Source organism: Cariama cristata, unplaced genomic scaffold (genome assembly GCF_000690535.1).
Source record: "Cariama cristata isolate BGI_N322 unplaced genomic scaffold, ASM69053v1 scaffold17841, whole genome shotgun sequence".
In the NCBI taxonomy this organism is placed as follows: domain Eukaryota; kingdom Metazoa; phylum Chordata; class Aves; order Cariamiformes; family Cariamidae; genus Cariama; species Cariama cristata.
The window spans coordinates 30,237-51,126 of NW_009597781.1; the positions used below are offsets into that span (position 1 = coordinate 30,237).

At 38.0% G+C, this 20,890-nt stretch overlaps 1 protein-coding gene across 1 annotated transcript in view; it reads left to right on the top strand.

Moving 5' to 3' along the window:
• Positions 1 to 20,890, top strand: part of WNK1 (WNK lysine deficient protein kinase 1) — a gene marked incomplete at its 5' end in the record, with an annotated part of 103,468 nt that overhangs the window by 30,232 nt on the left and 52,346 nt on the right. The window contains 3 exons of the mRNA XM_009709052.1: positions 2,796 to 2,968; positions 7,896 to 8,116; positions 10,120 to 10,277. Of these exons, the coding sequence (XP_009707354.1) occupies positions 2,796 to 2,968; positions 7,896 to 8,116; positions 10,120 to 10,277 (552 nt within the window). The remainder of the gene's footprint in view (positions 1 to 2,795; positions 2,969 to 7,895; positions 8,117 to 10,119; positions 10,278 to 20,890) is intronic.

Consider the following 20,890-nt stretch of genomic DNA (forward strand, 5'->3'; position numbering starts at 1 on the left):
GAAAGAGTATAAAAAACTGTTAGGGATGAGTGTATGGGTTGTGTATCCAAGGAAATGAGGGTAGTTAAAGGTAGTATGCATCACTAGTCTTATGAAACAAGTGGCCTCAGTCTTTTTCTTGCAGCTCTGTTTAATGTTCACTTTTGCTGCTGCAGTATGGTACTGAAGGGTGTGATGTTTCCTTGGTTGCAAAAACATAGCTGTCTTCCCTGGGTGAAATTTGTTGGCCTGTGTTTGTGTCCAAACTTGTCCCAGGTCATTAGGGTAGTGCGACTTTCAAAGTAGTAGTGAATTACTTAGTATATTGTCACTGTCTTGGTGTGGTGTGTGTGGGTGTTTTTTTTTGTTTGTGTGGGTTTGTTTTTTTTTTTTTTTTTTTTTTTTTTTTCAATACCAGCACTGAAGTGTTGAGTGTCTGTTTTAAATGTCACAGATATGTTTGCAGGAACACGGTGCTAGCATTGATGTGACCAGAAAAAGAAATGAGTCAAAACATGCATGGCCGTTAAGAATCTGTTCATTGATAAGAGAGATTAGCACTTGTTAGTTTCTATTTGGTGCTAGTAGTACACTGGTAGGGAAAACTGAATAAGGCCCTTAAGAGAGATTAGGTTTACATAGGTTAAGATGAGACCTTAATGTCAAGTGTAGTCTAAAGCTGGTTAGTAGCATTTGTGGTAGATAACTTGTCAGAATGCACAAAATAAAGGAAATCTAATCCAAATGTATATCTAAAATCTAGGTTTTGGACAAAAACAAATGCAGGTTTTCATATTACACAGCTAAATTTAAAAGTGATATAAAAGTAATTGTTGCAGCCTTGTTTTTATGATTGCCATATATAATAATTGGATTTACAGCTATATATTAGTTTTAAAATGTGGATTATATGGATCAAGTACAGAGGCTGAGAAGAGTCTGCTTTATTTTACTGTAAGAATGGTTAAGTTATTGTGATTTGGTATTGCTTGAAGCATTGAGTGTTTTAGAAGCATGTGTGTATGGTCTATTGACTGATGTACCTATTGCAGCTCACCACTTTTCTGTATCACAGCTGTTCGTAGGAGTCAAGATTAACTGGTTTTGAACAGAACTTGTGCTGCCTTGTTTATTGTAATGAAAGGAAAGCTATTAGATGGGTAAGATAGCTCAAATAGAAGTATTACTTCCGTATTAAAAAAAAGAAAAACCACAAACAAAACCCAACACCTAAGCAGACATAAATACTTAAATGCTTGCGGAGTGTTTCTGCAAACATGTTATATCGAAAGTTGTTTGTGCAAGTATGCTTATGAAGGAGTGAGAAGAGGTAGTACTGCTAATTTCTGCAGAGCAAAATAGTTACAGGATTGAATGCTTTTGATATCTAAATTTGCAAGGCTTAAGAATTTAGGATCTTCCGAAGAACGGTAGAAGTATGTGTGTGACTAACATTTATAGGTACTGGTAAGATACTGATCCCTGAGGTAATTTCAAACTTTCAAATTTTCAAACTTTCACCTGGAAGACTTTTACGCTTCTGAAAATTGGAGCTTCATCTGGACATGAAGTTTGTCGATGCCCAAAGATACTTTATGAACCTCTTAGGAAAAAGTTAGTGATCAAAGTGAATATTGGATGGTTTAGATATTAGCATGGCTGAATGGTATTGAGAAAACACATTACCTGTAAACAAAGGAAGCGGAATTACTGCCTAGAGGACAATAGGAGGCTGTGAGAAGTATAAGTAAACCCTACATGTTTTTATTGCATCCTTTTAATTGAAAAGGAAATATGAAATGAAGTGACTTAACATTTTTACTCAGATTTGACAAAGAGGTCACTGGTTATTCCTAAATAACTGTTAGAAACAGTGATTCTAGAATTCTGGCTTTAAGTATATCCTGAAGTGGGTTTTTTAATACAAGATGCATATGGATCCAATTTATGTCAGTCGATCAATCTGACTGGTGTGCCCAGTGCATTGGTAAGCTGACAACGCTGAATGGCACAAAGAAACTGTTTTCTCTCGAGATGTGCACCTTGTTCTGGTAATAGCTGCTGAGAGTCTTGACGATATGTGATAGTCACTTATTGGTAGATAATATTAACGGTATTGTCCAGGAATGCTTTTTCATGATCTGTCTCTGGCCAAATAATTGCTTTCTGTCTCTAGTGTGAGTTATGTTCTTGTTTTCCTCGATGCTAGGTTACAGGAAACTTGTTCAATTATGGGCTCATGCTTTTGATCAAAGAAAATCCAACTCATTTACTTGTTCTTCTACAGTTATAAGTACATAACTGTATGTTAGAGAGGTTAGATGCTCTGTACCCTATATGGGGGGTTAATTCCATCTGTTACCAGTGGTCTGGATATTATATGCATAGGAGTAACTAAAGATTATTGTTATGTACAACATGAGAGAGAGACTTTAAATGATCCTGTTTTGTCAACTCTTGAACACTTGAATATTTGAGGACACTATGTTCCCCTTCCACCTGAAGTTAGCCAATGACTAAATTTGTTAGAGTAGGGGAGGAGGAAACAGGAAGAGGAGACAATCTACAAACTTGCAATTCTTACCTCTGAGAGAAAGCAGATTGTAAGGAAAAAGATATGATAAAAAAGACTAATAAAATGTCTTCTAGGTAGAGTATTTAACTTTTACATTAACTTGAACATTTGCAAACTAAATGGCATTTAAGACTGCTGATTCTTACTTGTTCACTGACCGTACCCAACTGTTTTTCAAGTTACTGCTTCTCCAAGTAAGAAATAAAGTAAAACTTTCTGATGTACCTTTTTTTTCCATTAGGATCGGAAGCTGTCCAAGTCAGAGCGACAAAGATTTAAAGAGGAAGCTGGGATGCTGAAAGGTCTTCAGCATCCCAATATTGTCAGGTTCTATGATTCCTGGGAGTCTACAGTCAAAGGAAAAAAGTGTATTGTTCTTGTGACGGAACTCATGACGTCTGGAACATTGAAAACGTAAGTAAATTAAGGCATGTCAAAGCATATAAAAATCATTAGCACAAAATCAGAGCACTAGAAATAGATCATATTTCAGAATAGATAAGAACAGAGCCCTTTTGCTGAGGGCTAACCTTCCCTAGGGAAATTCTTGTTTAAGAGGAGTCTTACTAGCACCGCAGGGTATGGTAGAACATCCTTTAAGTTAACAAGCTTGTCAAATTCTTGCTTGTGGTGTCCTAGTAAGCACATGCAGAAAACTTTCAGATTTTGAGAGCTCAGGAAAACAGTGCTCTATTTTTCACTTCTTAAAATTTTTGTTTTCCTCTCCAGATGCTTTCCGTTTAGCATGAGCTGATTTGTAAAATTCAAAGCACAAATTCACCTCTTTTGGAAGATTTTGGGTGTTACTACAGTACAAATAGTATGTTTTAAACCCAAAAAACCACACAACCACCAAACAAAAAAAAAAAACAACCAAAAAACCCCCACCAAAACAAACAAACAACCGCAAAAACCCACCACATACTTGTTTAGCTGAAACTTCATGAAGTAGTACCTGACAAAAATCTGAAAGTATGCAGATGCCTGCAATTTCAGCCTGTCAAGTAGTTGAGCAAAACTAGGTCTATTTTACTTTTTAGTTAAAGTAGATACCAGCAAATCCCACTGCTGCGAGGGCCCTCTGGTGGTATGGGGAGCCTGTGGGGAGTTAACGCTGAAATCACGTCTTTCCCTTGCAGTGTAGAAACTGGCAGAACTGTGAGGTTGTTTGCGAGCATCCAGGCACCATTAATCGACTGCAAATAAAACTGCCAGCATTTGAAAATCAGGGATTGTGAGTCGTTGTCTTAATTCAGTGCCCATTTAAGTCTTGGAGAGGCATTCAAATCCTAAACTTGTAAGCAGACTGTAGGAGCTAGCAACAATTTGCAATCTATTTGGTTAAAATAGACTGTGACCGTCTTGTTTTTACGATGCCTATTGATAGCCACAAATAGACATACTTAAAGAAGGAAAAAATGGCTCTTTGGGAGTCTGAACTGCAATTGCAGGGAAGTGTTTGTCTCTTGAAATAGTACCGGAGGGCTAAATATATTGCAACTTTCTTTTTAGCCATTTGTTCAGAGAGGACTTTTCTGAGGCTCTTTAGGGTATTTCAGATAAAATAATAGATCTGTTGCTTCATGTGCTGTTTTCAGAGCAGTAAGAAAGTAAAAATTTTACAGCTCTATACAGATGCCTTTATTTAAAGTTACATAATTTTATGCTAGAATATATAGTGTTAGATTTTACTTTTTTCTCCCTTTCTTACTACTTTCTCCCCCTGACAGGTCTTAATATTTGGGTTGGCTTGTTATGTGGTGGCATAAGCAAGATGATAAAGTAATAATGGACAATTATGAAGTAGGGCGTTGGTAGGAAGACACACCTCAGATTTACTGGCTACAGAATTATTTTGTACTCTGAAATATGAAGGTCTTTTTATTTTATCCAGAAAGAGCTAATAGGCTCTATAGAGCTAATAGATGTTTTAAATCATGGACTTCTGGGTGGGTTTTTTCCCCACTGTTGTATAGTTTGTTATAATTGTGATTTAGTTTATTCTTGTCTGCTTCATTTGAGGCTTGACAGTTAAACTATATGGGAAATTTCTGATGTGCCAAATTTAGTATCATTAAGTATGTCATGTACCTATGTCATATTCCTAGATTTACACTGCACTCTTGTGTTTGCTTGTGATATTTGGCTGAATGAGTATTACTTCCATATCTTTTTCTAGTATGTTTACATTACCTTCATTTAATACAAGTGATACCTTCCTTGTTTTGAGACTTGGGACATAGATATTGTTGTCACTTGATGTAAAAAAGTGAACAGAAAAGTGTGGTGATATCTTAAAGTAAATTAAAGTAACTTTTCCTCATGTTTTTTTGTATTTGTATGCATTTATATACATATATAAAAACATAAATAATGTTAAAATATTGTGGACTCATTATTTTCAAATGCTATCTGTGCAAATTTCTAATTTTGCACGAAGAAAAGTCCCTGAACATCTGCATAGCAGTGGGAAAGTTTTACAACTCAATTGTTAAAAAGAATTAAACTGCTTTCTGATATTGTATGCTATCATATATCATAAAATACTGGAAAAAGAATAGAGTTGTCTATTTTAAGTCTTAATTATACTATTAATGAAGACAATTTTTAATCTGACCTAGGTCTGAGGCAGCAGTTTTGTCTAAGGCTGTTGTAGTGTGTGTTCTTGATCTGCTTTAAATGACTGTCAGCTATCTGGTAGGATGGAGACCTTTATAACTACTTCTGCTAACTTAATAGGTTTCCTGTGGCTCCTCAAGCTGAGATGCTATGGGTCAGCAGCCTTCCTGCTTAAAAAAATAAAACCAATCTAAATTTGAGACAGAAAGCCAAACTCTAGTTCCTATTTCTCTCTGTGTTGAAGCTAACTATTAAGAAAGCCTTGTGTTCTCATCTTTGCTTGTATTTTGTGAAAAGATCAATGTCTTTAAGCTGACTACTACTCTATAAAATAGTCAAGAATGACGTTGATTAAGCAGGAGCAAGTTCAGTGGAGGGCCACCAAGATGGTCAGGTGCTGGAGTACCTACTCTGTGAGGATGGGCTGGCAGAACTGGACTTGGTCATCCTGAAGAAGAGGATCCTTTGGGGGAGACCTAACAGCAGCCTTCCAGGGCATATGAAGGAGTCACGCTCTTCGCAGTGGTGCATGGTGGGGGAATTAGAGACAACAGGCATCAACTGAAGCAAAAGAGGTTCAGGCTGATGTAAGGAGAAGCCATTTCAGTGGTGGTAGTCAGGTGGTGGAACAGATTGCCCCAAGATGTTGTACAGGCTCCATCCTTGGAGATCATAGAAACCTGGCTGGATACAGCCCAGAGTAGCCATGTCTGACTTCATGGCTGATCCTACCTTGAGGAGAAGCTTAGACTGGAAACCTCCTGAGGTCGCCTCAAGCCTAATTTATCCTATGATACTAGGAAAATTGGAAACATACTGGCTAGTAGGGTTGTCTGTGTATTTTTATGTATTTATATATGCTTCCATTTTAAAATGGTTTCTGCTTTAAGTGACATGTGACTTAGTACATGACTGTTACAGAAAAATGACAGCAACACTGCAGGATGCTGGGTGGTGTTGGACCCATGTCCTTTAACAGTGAGGAGCTGGCAGTAGACAAGCATATTTGAAACCAGGAATGTAATTAGGGATTCCAGATGCTGAAGTGAAGTGTGTCTACCATGTGATCTTTGGAACAGGCTCAAGAGAGATGAATGAGGGTTGTGTCGATAGCAAGAGTTCAAGTGGTAGCTGGTGTGATTCAGAGCCTCCTTCAGTTTGTCTCCTTCCTTGGCTTTTTTTTTTTCCCTGCCTGTCTTTACATTCTGTTTGAGACTTGATTTCCTTCTGGTACTGGGTCCCAATTGCTTTTACAGATCTGTGTTCACAGCAGGATTATTGCTAGCAACTTGGTTTTCCAGATCTTCTTTTGAACTGGAGAAATTAAAGTAAAAGGGAATAATATAGTGCATTTTTATGTTGGTATTGATTCAAGTGATCTCTTCAAGACTTTTTCTCCTGATTAAGTGGATATGCAGAAGAGACTGAACACTACTATGGAATAATTGAACATGACTTGGTTTTACTTTAAGGTTGTAGTTACTAAGACTCCATGCTGGTCACAGAATTTACTACCAGTCTTGCAGCAGTATGAAACTGGTCTTTTATCTGAGACTTTGAGTAACATTGGCTGAATGAGAATAAAGTCCTTGCACTGCACAGCATGCCAGTTCCTTTCTCTAAATGTATTTCAGCCCGTACTTCTTCAAAAGGAAGACAACAACTCTTCACTTCAAATTGTTTTTGTCCAAAGACAGATTGTGAGAATGCCATGCTGGAAAGCACTTGAACACTGTCATAGGTTATTCACCTTGAGACATCTTTAATCTGTTGAAGTTAAGGAGCAGAATAAGATCATAGTCTTAGGTCACAAGCATTGGAAAATACTTCTGGTATGAAATTTGACTCTTCTGACAGGGGATTTTAAAAAGCAGCAATGTTAGAACAATTAAGGTTTGGTCACATTCTACCTGAAAAGGAATACTGACTTTACATACAAACTTTTTCATGCCAATTATTTGGCAGAGCCTTTTTAAAGATTTCTCTGCCCTGTCCATATCTGTCCATAGTTTTGAAGCGGTGGGTAGTACCAGTCAGAATCAGATAGTCAAACCCTGTCCTGCACCAGGGAAGTGATCTCTAAGAATTTCTAATTTGCTTGACAACTCAACAAGTAAATTTTAAGCAGATTTAAAGTGTAACCTGGAAACCTTGACCAGAGTGCTTGGACTAATATTGATAACTAAGGTATAACGACTTTAGAGCTCTCGCACAGTTTGCGACAACTTTGTTATTAGCGTTTTGGCTCTAGTGCCCCATCTTCCCACTCAGTTACATTTAATCAAGGAAAAGGTTGTAACTGTTTAAGCAGTTTCAGGACAAAAGGGAAGAAAAAAAATGTCTTGAATGAATAGATAGAGAATTGTAATGCATCAGCCTTTAACTCTTTGTCAGGGAAGCAGTGCCTGACTTAGCAAGCCAGGTCAAGCAAGGTGAGTTTGTATGCAAATGAATTGTTAGCTATAGATCAAGCATTTCACATTTATCTTTCAGCATTATAGTCTCCTGGCTAGAAGAAAGGGGGTAAGCTTTAGGAGGGGGAATCACTTTTAGCTCCTTGGAAGTCTTGAAATGCCCAGGTAGACTTTAAGATAGGAGGTGAAGTTGAAATTTGTGCATCTCTTTAGTTACTGCTTTTTTTACTTCAGAATAGCAAATGATATAGCATAATCTACTACTTGTTAGCAGAACCTGTTTAACCTACTCTTACTCTTTTCATTAGGTATTTGAAAAGATTTAAAGTGATGAAAATTAAAGTACTACGAAGCTGGTGCCGTCAGATACTGAAAGGCTTACAATTTCTGCACACGCGCACTCCTCCCATTATTCATAGAGACTTAAAATGTGACAACATCTTCATTACTGGCCCCACTGGATCAGTCAAGATTGGAGACCTTGGTCTGGCAACCCTGAAACGAGCTTCTTTTGCCAAAAGTGTGATAGGTAAGCCTCTCCTGTTTCGGAGGCTGATGAGCCAGTCTGCCTATTAAAAATATGGTTTCAAAGATGATATGGTCAAAGCCTGAAAATGTGTAGGCTTTGTTTCTTGGCTGCTGAGGTCATTCTGTGTTCCTGATGAGATTATGTGTTGAAATTTTGGTTGTGCTTTTGATGTTTGTATGTTAACGTCAAGTATTTTGGAATATAGATTCATTGCCGTGCCCAACAGTTTAGTGCAACATTGTTGATAAAACCACTCTTGACTATATATAAATCTCAGCTTTAATTTGATGTTTCTTCATGAAACGTACAAATGCATTTTGGTGACCAAACAACATCTTGATATTTAGTGTAGCATTAACTTATTCAGCCAATTTTTTTTTTTTTGATTGTCACCAGGGGTTAATATTAAGTCTCTGATTACTCACAAAGTGTAAGATATATCAAAGAAAGTCTATATATATAAAAACCATCACAGACTGTGGTATAATGCCTTACTCAGGGTCTATAGGATGTGGATTTGACTAAGTTAGGAAGATGCATTGGGGAAGTGTTGCCTTATACTGGCTCTGTTCTTGTGTATCCACTAATAACCTTTTTCAGAAACTGGTTTGATGGAACTAGTGTAGTCTTTCTTGTGAATTCTTGAAAGAATTGGTTTTATCAGCTTTGTTTATATGGTTGGGTAAATAGACTGCAGGGAATGAAGTTGCTCTCACTCTCAGTATTTAGAGCTTGCTAAAATGCAGGATTACTCAACAGTCCTATACTAGATTCCTAGATGGGATCAATGGTGTACACCTGTAAATTGTCTCGCAAGCTGTCACTGAAATATTTCCTGCTTTTTAACCGGGTCAAAGTATTAATAGGAAAGAAAAGTATACAGTGTCCAAAAAATATATTTTGTTAAGCATACTTACCCTCAAGTTATCATTGGAAAATTACCACTTCATATCTAGCTATCTGTTAACAGTTAGCCTTTGGATAAATAACTGCAATTACGTTCTCTTTTTTTGGTTTAGTGTGTTGAAAACAAGCAATCTGGCTCTAGAATGATCTGTAAATGGTCTTGAAGCTGGTGTCTGCAGGAAATAATTCTGTGCCTAAATTTACAAAAAGCAAACTTGCATCTCTGGCTTAAAGTAAATCTGATTGTACAATGCAGTCCCTTTGCTTACAGGGGGGATGCTGTGATGCTTCACTAGGCGATAATTTTCTGCACACTATTTAAATGGGACTTATTGAATCTCACGCTCTATGCCTGTAACTCAATCTCTCTGTATTTCTGAGTATTTTTGACTGTAGGATGTCCTCAGTAATGCCTGTATCTGCAGTAGGCCTATAAATATACTGCAGGTGGGAAGGTAAGTATATGAAGAAAAGGGCTCTGGTGAGTGGCCTTTGCAGAAAATTACTTTTTAATCCTTTTTTCATGAGTATTATATTTGTAACAGAGTTGTTCGTTGCAAGGCCTTTCCCAAACCATTCTACTTCAAAAAGTAGATGGAGAGCACTAGGTCAGACACTAGCTGTGGGCTCTTACCAATACTGCTTCTTTTGCAGCAGAGTGCAGTCGGGTAATTTTTGAAACAAGGTTTAATATGCCTCCTTTCTTGCAGGTTGAAAAGGTAAGTGGTCTTAACTCTCCTTAGTATTTGGTTTGCAGCCTATGGCTAGTCTACAGTTTTACCCTCTTCTTATCCCCACCTCTCCGTTTGACTCCAGCCTGATCCAGTCTGTTTTGATACTTACGTTAACTAACATGCATAAAACAGGAGTTGCATAAGTCCTTTCATGCTGTTCTTATTCCATAAAGGCCTTGCAATGGAAGACTCACAAAGTATGTTGATGCAACAGAGTGACTGAGGGTTTCCTCCCTCTTCTTTTTGCCTCCACTTTCTCTTGTCTCACAGGTCTGTCCATCTGCTTCCTCCTGCGGTGAGTAACGCCAGCAGCCTCTGCTCGCTTTGAGACATTTAGAGTCTGAATCGTTCTTTTAATTTAAGGTACCCCAGAGTTCATGGCCCCCGAGATGTATGAGGAGAAATATGATGAATCCGTTGATGTATATGCTTTTGGGATGTGTATGCTAGAGATGGCCACGTCTGAATATCCTTATTCCGAGTGCCAAAATGCTGCGCAGATCTACCGTCGAGTGACCAGTGTAAGTCCCTCCCCACTACTGATTCTAAAGCTACTACTGTTCTCAGCAGAGGAGTATAGCTAGGTAGCATGGTACTGTGCAAGTGTGCGTGGGGAAGAAGAGAAGCTGACGAGGTTTTTGGGAGATGTGTGGAAAGATATGAGATGGTTCAACTTACCAGTCAGTCAGAAGCCTGTGAAATACGTGAATAGAAAAAGAATTTTGTGTGTGTTCATACTCTTCCTTCAGTATACAAGAAGGTATTGCATAGGGTTTTAACAAAACAAAAAACCAAAACCAAACAACAAAACACATTAGAGTAGTAGCGGATTATTTTCTAAGCCACTGGGGGATGGTGGAAATATTTCAGTCTTGAAGATTAGCTGGTAACTTTGTTCTCTGAAATAAAGCTGGATCCCAAATTCAGAGCACTTTGGCGTAGCTGCCTGCCAAGGCAAATCATAAATTGTTATCTAGAGTGATTTTAAGTTAATAGTTTTCTGAATTCCAAGTGGCCCTTAGCTACGGTGTGTTGGGTGCACTACTTATAATTATGCAATGGAAATACCTGATAAATAGCAGGAAGGTATTCCACCCAGAAAAGTGCTGGTAAGTGTGGTGGTGGTGGAGGCATTTTGAGTGAAACCAGTAAGGCTGAGAAGGCAAGCAAGAGATTTGAATTTGCCTGTCTGACTAGACTAAGTGAAACCCAGAGGCCTTGAACGTAGGAAACAGAACTGTAGTGCTAGAAATGTTCAGAATGATTGTGGCTAGGTTTACTTTGTGATCTAGCTAAAACAGTGTCATGAAGACTGTACCAGTGCAGTAAGACAAACTGCACATGTTCAACTGTCTAATCTAAGCATTCAGAAAGAATAGTGAGGTAACCACTTGGGGAACTGAAAACTTGCACTGGGATTCTCAGAATACCTGTGCGGAGGGAGGAAAAAACCCTCTTTCTCCGACCCATAGACAAATGAATTCCTGTTAATCTTTTTGTGTTGTATTATCTTGGAGAAGTTAATAAGTGGCTTGCTTAGCTTTGGAGAAATAAAATGCTCTCTGATGCCTCACACTATAAAAGGCAGATATAATGACTAACTTACAGATGTGGAAGGAAGGGTCTTCGTGTTAGAAGAAATGAGTTCTGAAGGAAGGCTTGGTAAAATAAAAAACTGTCCCTTGTTGGAAGGGGAATATTGGAGAGGCGCAGACGGAGGAAGAAAGAGGGAATAAATGGCCATTTTGTTTTTTTTGAACAGATGTTAGAGTAAGTTTCTTTATATGTACACATACATGCAGAGTCTTTTTATTGCATGTTGGTGGACTTACCTGTCATTTTCTAAATAGAGAGGAAAAACAAGGGTGAAGTCTAGCCTTTACTCTGCTTACAGCGTAGTCTGATCTGCAAGCTATTTGGATCAGTGAAAGAAAACTGACTATCTTACCAAAACAGTCTTAGTGGTACCTTTTGCTATGCTTATGTATGTGTCTTGGCCAGAGCCAAAGAAGCATAATTTGGATAGGCACTTTTTCTCAGAACAGATACCTGATGTAACTGGCCATTCCTTTAAAAAGGCTAGGAACTGGGCTGTGGTGAGAATGAGCTTTTGAGACAATCTCAGATTTGGAAATCCCCAGGTCTTAAGGAGCTGTCATTTCCCTGGTCTGTGAAGTACTTAGCAATTGGAAACCCTTGTTAGGGGCTTGTAGCAGACAAACTTTTCTAGAGACTTACCAAGGTTCAGCTTACCACTTGTTTATTTTGCTTGATGCTTCTTTCTGCCCATTGTTTTTGTCTGTTGAAATTCTAAGTGGATGAGAAACACTGGTAATTTTTTGGTCTGCCCTACACCACCTTCTACTCTGCTCTGCTGCTGATGGTTCACAGATTTAATTTAATTGTTGAAATTTTTTTTTCCTGCCATTTCATCTACTCCTTGAAGAGCTCTAAAATGTACTTTGATATGAAATCAAGGAAATCTTGTTTCCTTTCAGAAGGAGCAAAGGACAGGAAGGTAAATAAAATTACATTTATCTGCTTCTAGGCAGAGAATGAAAGGCTGTGTGCTTTGGTATATTTGGATTTGTTTATTTCATTGTAGTCACAAAGCAGTTTGTTTAAAAAGAAAAACAACCACAAACAAAACTTCAATAACTTTCAAGGAAGGCTTTCAATGAAGAAGAGACAACATTATCTGGAAATAAATCACAAACCTGTCTTAACTGATAATGGAGAATTCAGTGTTTCTTCTATAATGTGGAAAGCAGAACCATGTTATGAAAGTGAAATAAAATACTCTTTGTATTCTTTTTACCACTCTGAAAGCTCTGTGAACCAATGTGAAAAAGAGCTGTATAGTTTTCTGCCCTTGTCCATTGCTCCCTGTTAAAGCAAATAAGATTTTCTGTAATTTCAAAGGAAACTTTAGAAGTTTAGACAGTGTCTGCAGTTATGGGTGAGGGGTGAACCAGTTGAGAAATTCAGTACTTAAATGGACAGTGTGTGAACCATCAATAACAGAGTGGAGTCAGAAAGCTCCCTGTGTAGGTGACTCCAACAGTACTTACCGACATGTTTCCTTCTAATGTGTGTTGGAAGGTGAATGTGGTTTCTGGAAGATGTTTAACTTTTGCATTTCAACCCCTTAGTTTGCTACTTTCCTAGGCATGTTTAAGAATATTTTGAGGGAGCAGCTATAGTCTTGCTGTGCCTTAAATGAAAAGATTATTTTATCTAGATGCATACACAGAGACCAGAGGGAAAGACAATAATAATGGTCTGCTATTGACGGTCATGGAAGATCATGCCATGTGGGAGCTTAAAAACCACTGAAACCCCAAAGGCAATAAGATCACAATGTGCAGCCAGTCAGTGCAGGCGATACATATTTAAATTAATTGATTTCCCTCACCTCCTTTACAGTAACTATTAAGCTTAGTAAAAAGCAGAGTTACTCCATGAGTTTAAATCCTTGCTATTGCTTTGGATAGAAGCCTGTAAAAGGTGTCTTAATGCCCATGTTCTACCTCTTCTGTTCAGGGTCTTCCCTCATGGTTGGGAGCAGTTTTCTGATTAAATAATACAGTTAGGTAAGCAAAGATCTAGCTAGCAGATCTGAATGCTGAAGTTCCTTGTAGACATGAGACATTCTTTCGCCCAGGCAGTTATTGTTGCTTCACATCTTGGGTAACAGCACTGCTGTGTGAGTCTGCTGTTAGCGAGATGCTTGTCTTGTTGTCTACGTTATCTCGCTGGGAAGTTCCTGTTTTTCCTTAAAGCAGTGCTGGGGTAAAGCTCCCAAATTTTCCCTGGCCCAAGAAACAAAAGTGCAATTAAATTGGTTTTCTGGCTCACTTTAACTAGAAGATTCTGGCTAAATGCCTGGCTTAAAAAAACCCAACTGTCTACAATTTGTAGGGCTCAAGGTGTTTTGCTGAACTTTGTGTTACAGTTCTGGTAAGGAAGTCAGCAGGAGTTTGACACAGAGTATTGACCTCTTTGTACTTGCATCCTCTAGCATACTCGGTGCCGACCCTTGCACTAGCAGTTTCTTTAGAAAGAAAAATGAGATATGCTTGTCTTGTCACTCAAGCATAAAGTAGCCTAGCCTTCCTCTTTGTTTTCATCAAATCATAATGTTGCGATTTTGTCTGAAAACCCTCTGTTTTCTTCATCGAAGCTATGCTCTGCTGTTCTTTGGAAATGATTCCAAATAAATTAGTAGTTAGTACTTAAAGAAACTGTAACTCCTGGGATTTTTACCTTATTGGGAGGTGGGTAATCACCTCTGAGGTTTAAGCAGTGTGTCTCTTCAGCTGAGACTGAATGCATTCAGTGGGCACTTATTGCTGCCTACTTGGCCTCAGAAAAAAAACCAACTAAGCCTGTAATTAATTGAAAATAAGCGACACTATTAAGGTAGTCTTGCCTGCTCCTGTGACTTGTTTTTTTTCTCCTCTGCCCTCTTCTGCAAACACAACTGTCTGTGTGATACACTACTAGATTAGGAAATTAATGCCTCCCCACTTTTTCTTCTTTTTCAATTCTGCACCATATCAAAGCAATACAGACAGTTCCAATACAAGATGTGATCAAGACACTTAATTCTATTATATACTCACTTGCACTCACGTGCACAAAAAAAAAGGGTGTAAGATCTTGGTAAAATTCAGGAAGGTTTCATTCCTCTGTGGAGACTGGGATTCTTTCTTTGACCTGTTCCATGCTTATTTCAATTAAACAATTTGTCACAGGAGATATTTGAAGTGGGCTACATGTGCATTTAAATGAAAACAGATATTTACAGAGTAGCCATCTTAAGTATGATTTCTTAATTTAGTCTGGGAAGCAATGCAGTGAAGGCATAACTAACTGCAGTAGCTTCAGCTGCTTTGTCTCAGCCTCTGCTGAGACCAATGTAACGCATGCAGTTGCCTCAAAAGCTAGCTTGTTTTTTTCTTGTTCATGTTGCAGCTACCACTCACAGGTGTGGTATAGACCTCAATGACCTCTACACTATATTTCCTTCAAGATTTCTTTTTGCAGCACAGAGATTACTTTTATAAGCATGTGGAGGTACTGATTACTCAATCTCTAGTACTTGGATGTCCCAAGTCTTAAATTTTCTAGGTGATTTACTAGTCCCAGGACTAGTAAAAAGACAGTCAATGGGTTTATTATGCAGATTTGTCTCATTCTTGCATATCTACCACTAACATAAAAATTCAAACATGTTCATTGCAAAAAAGTTAATAAGACCATCCTTAGTTTCAAATGTACTAGTCAGCTGAGTATGAGCAGAAGAGTCTCTTTTCTTTCACCCCCTCCCATTATGTAAACTTACCTTTTAAGTTCTCCTGATGGACTTATGCTGTATACTTAATTTTCTTCACGCTTACTTTGACAAAGTGGAAGTTTTGCACTTGTCCTTTCTTTCACCAAAAGTCTCTTCTCTGTAAACAAATGTCTGCCTTCTGAGCCGGCCTTAAGATCAGAAGGCGGGGCGGGGGGGCGGGGGGGGGAGTTGTTCTGTACCGAAATGTTCCACAGAATCGGCACAGCATCTTTATTTTCTGTTCTACAGAGCTTAAAAAAAGGCCCAAGGGAACAAGGTACATAATGAGTAACCTGACCAGGCAGCATCTGACTGGTTTAGAAAGCCTTAATTTCCCTAACTGGTAGAAACTGAAGCTCTCTGGTTTAGAGTGAAGGTCATTCTCGTGGCTGGAAACCAGGCAGTTAAAAAGTGCTGCAGTTTTCATAAATTGAGATGAAGTTAATCTCTTCTTCAGTGTCTTAAAAGTTAGGTGTCTTAATTGTCTAGACTAGTCAACTACTTCATTTTCACTAGAGGTGCAATGGGCAAAGTATCCCAGCTCTTTTTTTTCCTCTTCCTGAGGGATTCTAGGCAACTTAACCTAATAAATCCTTAACCTTTAGACTTATGATTAATTTTACTTGCAGTGCTTAATGAATGTTGATGAGTGTCCTCTTTTTGCTTTCTGGAAGCAATATGCAACTTTTTTAGGCATACATAAGACTCTCTTTCTTTACCTTGAATAACTTGGTTTCTTGGCCTGGTTCAGATAGATCCAGACACACCCCTTCTATCAAGCTTTTGAGTGGAAAAAGCATTGGAAAAAAATCCATGGAAAAGTAGAGGGAGGTAACCCTCAAACAGAGCAAGTAGTCTTTTCATAAAGCAGATAGTGAAAGGCCATGAACCTTCAAACCAAGCACAGGGAACAGATTAATGGTAAGAAAGGGCAAACTCCTGTAGTTGTAGTCATTGAAAGAGGAAACTTCAGGTACTTAAGTGTCAAATGAAAAAAAAATTGCACATCAGATTTAATTCTTCTGCATCACACTGAACAGACTGAAGAATGCTTAAGCTTCTACCACTTGCCTCTCATAGTTGTTCAACTCTATTGCAAGCGTTTTGCTGCAACGTCTTTAAGAGTGAAGAATCTTCCTGAATGGAGGTTCAGTCACTGACTGATCAATTCAGAAATATATAGCCTTAAAAACAGAAGATGGGAATTCAAGGTTGTGAAGCATTAATATCTTAAGAAGCTTCGCGTGTTAGATGAGAAGTGCTCTTTTAGAAACAACAATGATCTAAGTAAGAAAAAGCAGGGATCAGCTTGAACACTGAGATAAAACATGCTATATGGTTTGCACAGCTAGGGCAGATGATATCTGAAGTTGGAAGGGAAAAGGATCATTCACCTGAATTCCTTTCTAAAAGTAGCTCACTGACAAGTTGATTTTACAGGCGTTTGTGCTATTCTGCATCAAAAGCTTCTAGATTACAGCTAGAACTGTTTTGTCAGTATTGGTGTTGTAAAACAAACTTGGTTTGAAGTGAAAGGGCATATTTCTTATATTGTTCACTACTGAGCCTGGAATGTGTGTCTCAGCAATTTTGAATTGGATATGATTTTAAAATGATCACGAATTAAAGGGGGGAAGGGGCATGAGCTTTGGTTGAGTTGCATAAAATAAAGATCGAATGTGTATTTAATATCTGAAACTTTAAAATTTGATTGTATTACAGAGTTTCCAAATGTGTTTTTAGAAACCTAAATAAGTTCACGGAATACCGAGTAAACAATGCATGTTTAAAAACTTAAAATGTTCCTTAATAGATAATGATCAGACTTCTTCAATTAAATTAACCTCAGTTAATGTAAGAGCTAAATAGATGTCAGTACAGGACAGAATATTAAATTTTAGTATCACAGTTTCAGCAAGGTATGGGAAGGTTACTCTTCTTAGGAACAGGGAGGTGATAAGTGTTTTTAAAATGTCTGGCTTTGCAGTGTGATGAGAAGAATTAATGAATCACTGAAGCATTACTGTGGGGAGACTGATAGCTCAATGTTTGTCAGTATAGTGCCGCTAGTCAAAAATACTGACATTGAGAATGCATGAGCTACTATTTCTTGTCCCACCAACTGTACTGCTGTAGTTGCACAGGGGTAGGAATGGGGTATGTTCAGGAAAGTTTTAGTCTTGTGGAAGCTCACAGGGATGTTGAGTAATAATAAGTTATTTTGAGATTATAATATGATTCATAGATCAGAGCTCCACCAAAGTTTTACATAAACCCTTTATAGTTACCTCCAGGTTACGCACAGCTGTTGTCAGAGCAGGCAGTGACATGGGAGTATGTATGCCTCGAATGTTTTTGTTTGTTCCTGTATTAGAAGAATGGAGGTCACTGAAGTTGAATGTGATTTTACAGATACAGTTTATTCCCAAAAATAGAGAGACAACAGGCTAAAATTTATATATAAAGAAACTCTCTTGCTTGTTGTGCATAACTTTTTTATGCTAAAGAGACAAAAGGCTGTTGCTTCTCTGCCCGGTGTGAGTATTGAGAAGCTTCCTAACACTGTGAGCTTGTGACTTTGTTTTAAGGTAAACTTCTTTCAGAGACCTATTTCTACCTCACCACCCGTTAGCACTATCATAAAGTTCTCTGCATAGCAGGGATAGTTTTTAGGACCACCCTCTGAAACTGTTGAATCTTTTGGTACACAAATAGAAGTCCTTCACTCCTATTAGAGTAAGTCATAAAATAAAAGGGACAATGACTTTTGATGCATTGTCTGCATTGTGCACTATTTTCCGTGTTTGCAATGTTAACCTAGGCCTTTTAGTAGGTATCTTCTTCTAAGGGCTAGTTCTGGTACCAAATGTGTTTTGTGGCCCATGCTGGATCATTATTTTAATTTGGTTCAAAGTCCACTGGAACTAATCTGTGGTTTTTGAATTACTGTTGCTGTACTTGAATTTAAAAATAAGTACTAGATGATGTTTTTCTATCCAAATGGTGGCTGATTAAAGCAGAGGATGCCACTAATACAGTTTGATTTCTCAAAGTATTTTCCATCTTGAAAATAGAAGAAAGACACTTTTAGTATTGTGTCACTGGCATTTCTAAATTTACAGCACTGAAATGTGTGTCTAGGCATGTCTGTGTTTTTTTAGAAAGTAATTTCCAAGCTGAAGTCACAAAGCAAAGGATTGTTCAGCTAACTCAAGATGCTCACCACTGTATATTCTTGTTTGAATGATAAAGGCAGCATCCCTGCTTCTAAGTGTGAGGTTAAAGAACTGTGCACTATAGATTAAACTGATCTTACCTTTACACTCTTGTGCAGGAGTAGTGAAAAGTTAGTGCTTGGTCCACTTGTCCAGACTTTACTGTTGTTTCAGAAGAACTTCTGTCCTCATACTGTGTGTTTCTAAACAAGACCCTTTTTGCTGTTACAAGCATCAATATCAGGCATGGTGTGTATTCAGCAGCAGTGCTTAGCATAAGTTGTGTTTCAATATTATCACAAATACAGTGGTTTTCAACTTTGTTACAGCCTTTTACTTCAGAGTTCTGGAGAGGATTGCAGCCAAGGATTTCTAGGAAGAGTTATGACTAGTTCTTGTTCAAACTAAACTGTGTGGAAACAAAGCAACAGAACTGTAGCCTACTAGATCGGTCTTGTAAGACTTTTAAAGCTGTAAATTCTCTGGCTTTAATAGGTAAAAATATTGAGACATGGCAAAGAAGTTGGTTAAGCGGGCAGTATCAGTGTCCTGCAGCTCCTGGGCTTGGAGATCAGTTATAGCATACAGATGTGGAGATGATAGCAAGCAGTGATGGCTAGTCAAATGAGGAGACAGTTTCATTCTTTTCACCGAAGCTTATCTCGTACAAATGACTAGGTGCTTCTTTTAAGCAACCTCACAAACTTTAGGAATAAGCAGTTAGTATGGGTGTGTCAAAATACAAATATACCTTATCTGTATAACAACTTTAATCATGTATGTTTGGGAATTTTTTTTTGCTGTTGTGACTGACCTCTTGTTTTTTATTAAGGCCTCAAAAATTGTTTGAGAATAGGTGCTAAATTGAGGAGGAAGAGAATTTCTAAGTTGTGATCAGTCAGGTTGCAGCAAGCAGGCCTGTATAAATACTAGAGTGCCTCTATTGTCTTTACAATGTGTTTGTGAAATCTGGGCATATGTGGTTATCTGTTGCAAATCGTGAAGACAGCTGGTATGGAGAAATTTAGGAATCATGGGACTTGGATTACTTACACACCTGCATCGCAGAGGGTGAAGACCAACTGGTCAAGCTATTTCAGTGACATAGGCTCTCAGCTATCTGAGAGCCTGAATTTTGATCTGGATGGTGGTAGATCAGTCAAGTTCAAAAGTTGCTGGATTCAAAGTGTACAATCGCTGATTTTGATCAGAAGAGAAGAAAACTAGGCCTGTCCTGGTCTAAATACTGCCTCATGAGCTAACTCTAGCTCACTGAAAGCTTTCATCTGCTCCTACTGCTTATATTGCAGTAATGCTATTTACTCTGTTAGGATACTGATCTGACACAGCTTATTCTGCAGGATTTACTGATTTAATTCTTGGCAGAATTATCAATTGTCCAGAATTAATTGCTATGAAAACACTGAAATCAGAGAAGCTAAACTTCCACTTCTGCTAAATGTGTTGCATTGTTTTAAATTTTTTCCCTGCAGTTTCAACCACTCTATCTTGCTTTTTAACAAGAACTATAAAATCCATCTTCTGTAGGCAACCCATTTCTCTTTTGAACTGACTAAGACTTCAGCTGAAGTCTTCCTTTTCACAATAGCTATTTGATTGGACTGGTATGAGAATTATCAAATAGTTATAGGTGTACCTCATGTGAAATAAGGAAAGAACTGAATCTGAAAGATTGTTTCTAGAACACACAACAGGATTAAGATGAAGGATTAGAGATGGAAAAGGTGGTGAAATGGTTAAAACATGTAGGTTTTGAGGGCTGGGTAATAGCAGATGGTAACATTTAGATGATCATGAGGTAAAGCAATTTAAATGCCATATATACCATTGCCTGGAGGCTTCTTTGACTATGAGGAAGGAGGTAGGATCATTGGCTTGTTTTCCACTGGAATCATGCTCTGTCTAAATTCCTGGAATTAATGGTTTGTAGCAGCCTGGGACTGGCTCAAACTAGAATGGTTACAATTTAGCAAGAAGAAAATATAGAGACTTTAATTACTTTGTGTGATTTGACTTTGCTACTGATTCTGTTAGCCTCTGGACTACAATGTTAGAACATTTTGTTTGAGAAGATTAATCAGTTAGGATAGAATTCCTTTCAAGCTCTGCAGTTGTAGCACCTTTGAAAAGAGCCATGCAAGAATTGTGGTTAGGCTGGGATGGGTAGACTCTGTTCTTGTTAGAAGCTGAAACGTTCAACGTTCTTTGCAGGTCATACAGTGTACCCCAGAAAAATGTAGCCTTAATTTGACATGCAAAATGTTAGATTTTTATTCCAGTGAAGTAGATTTGCTTTGACTGCAAAGGATCTAGTTGGTTCGAGTGCAACTGTAACAACAAAAAAATTTATAAGCAATAGCGAGCGAAATTCCAACATGCTTTATTCATAATATCAGTAAGCACCATTAAAATGGAGATGATAATCAACAGTTAGTTGATTTTTTTTTGGGAGTGTGTGTGTGTGGGGGTGTGCCTGTGTGTGATAAGATGTCTAGCTAAGCAATTGGAAGGCCAATCAACATAGCAGGATCTTTAATGATCCCTTTTCCCTTGATCCCTC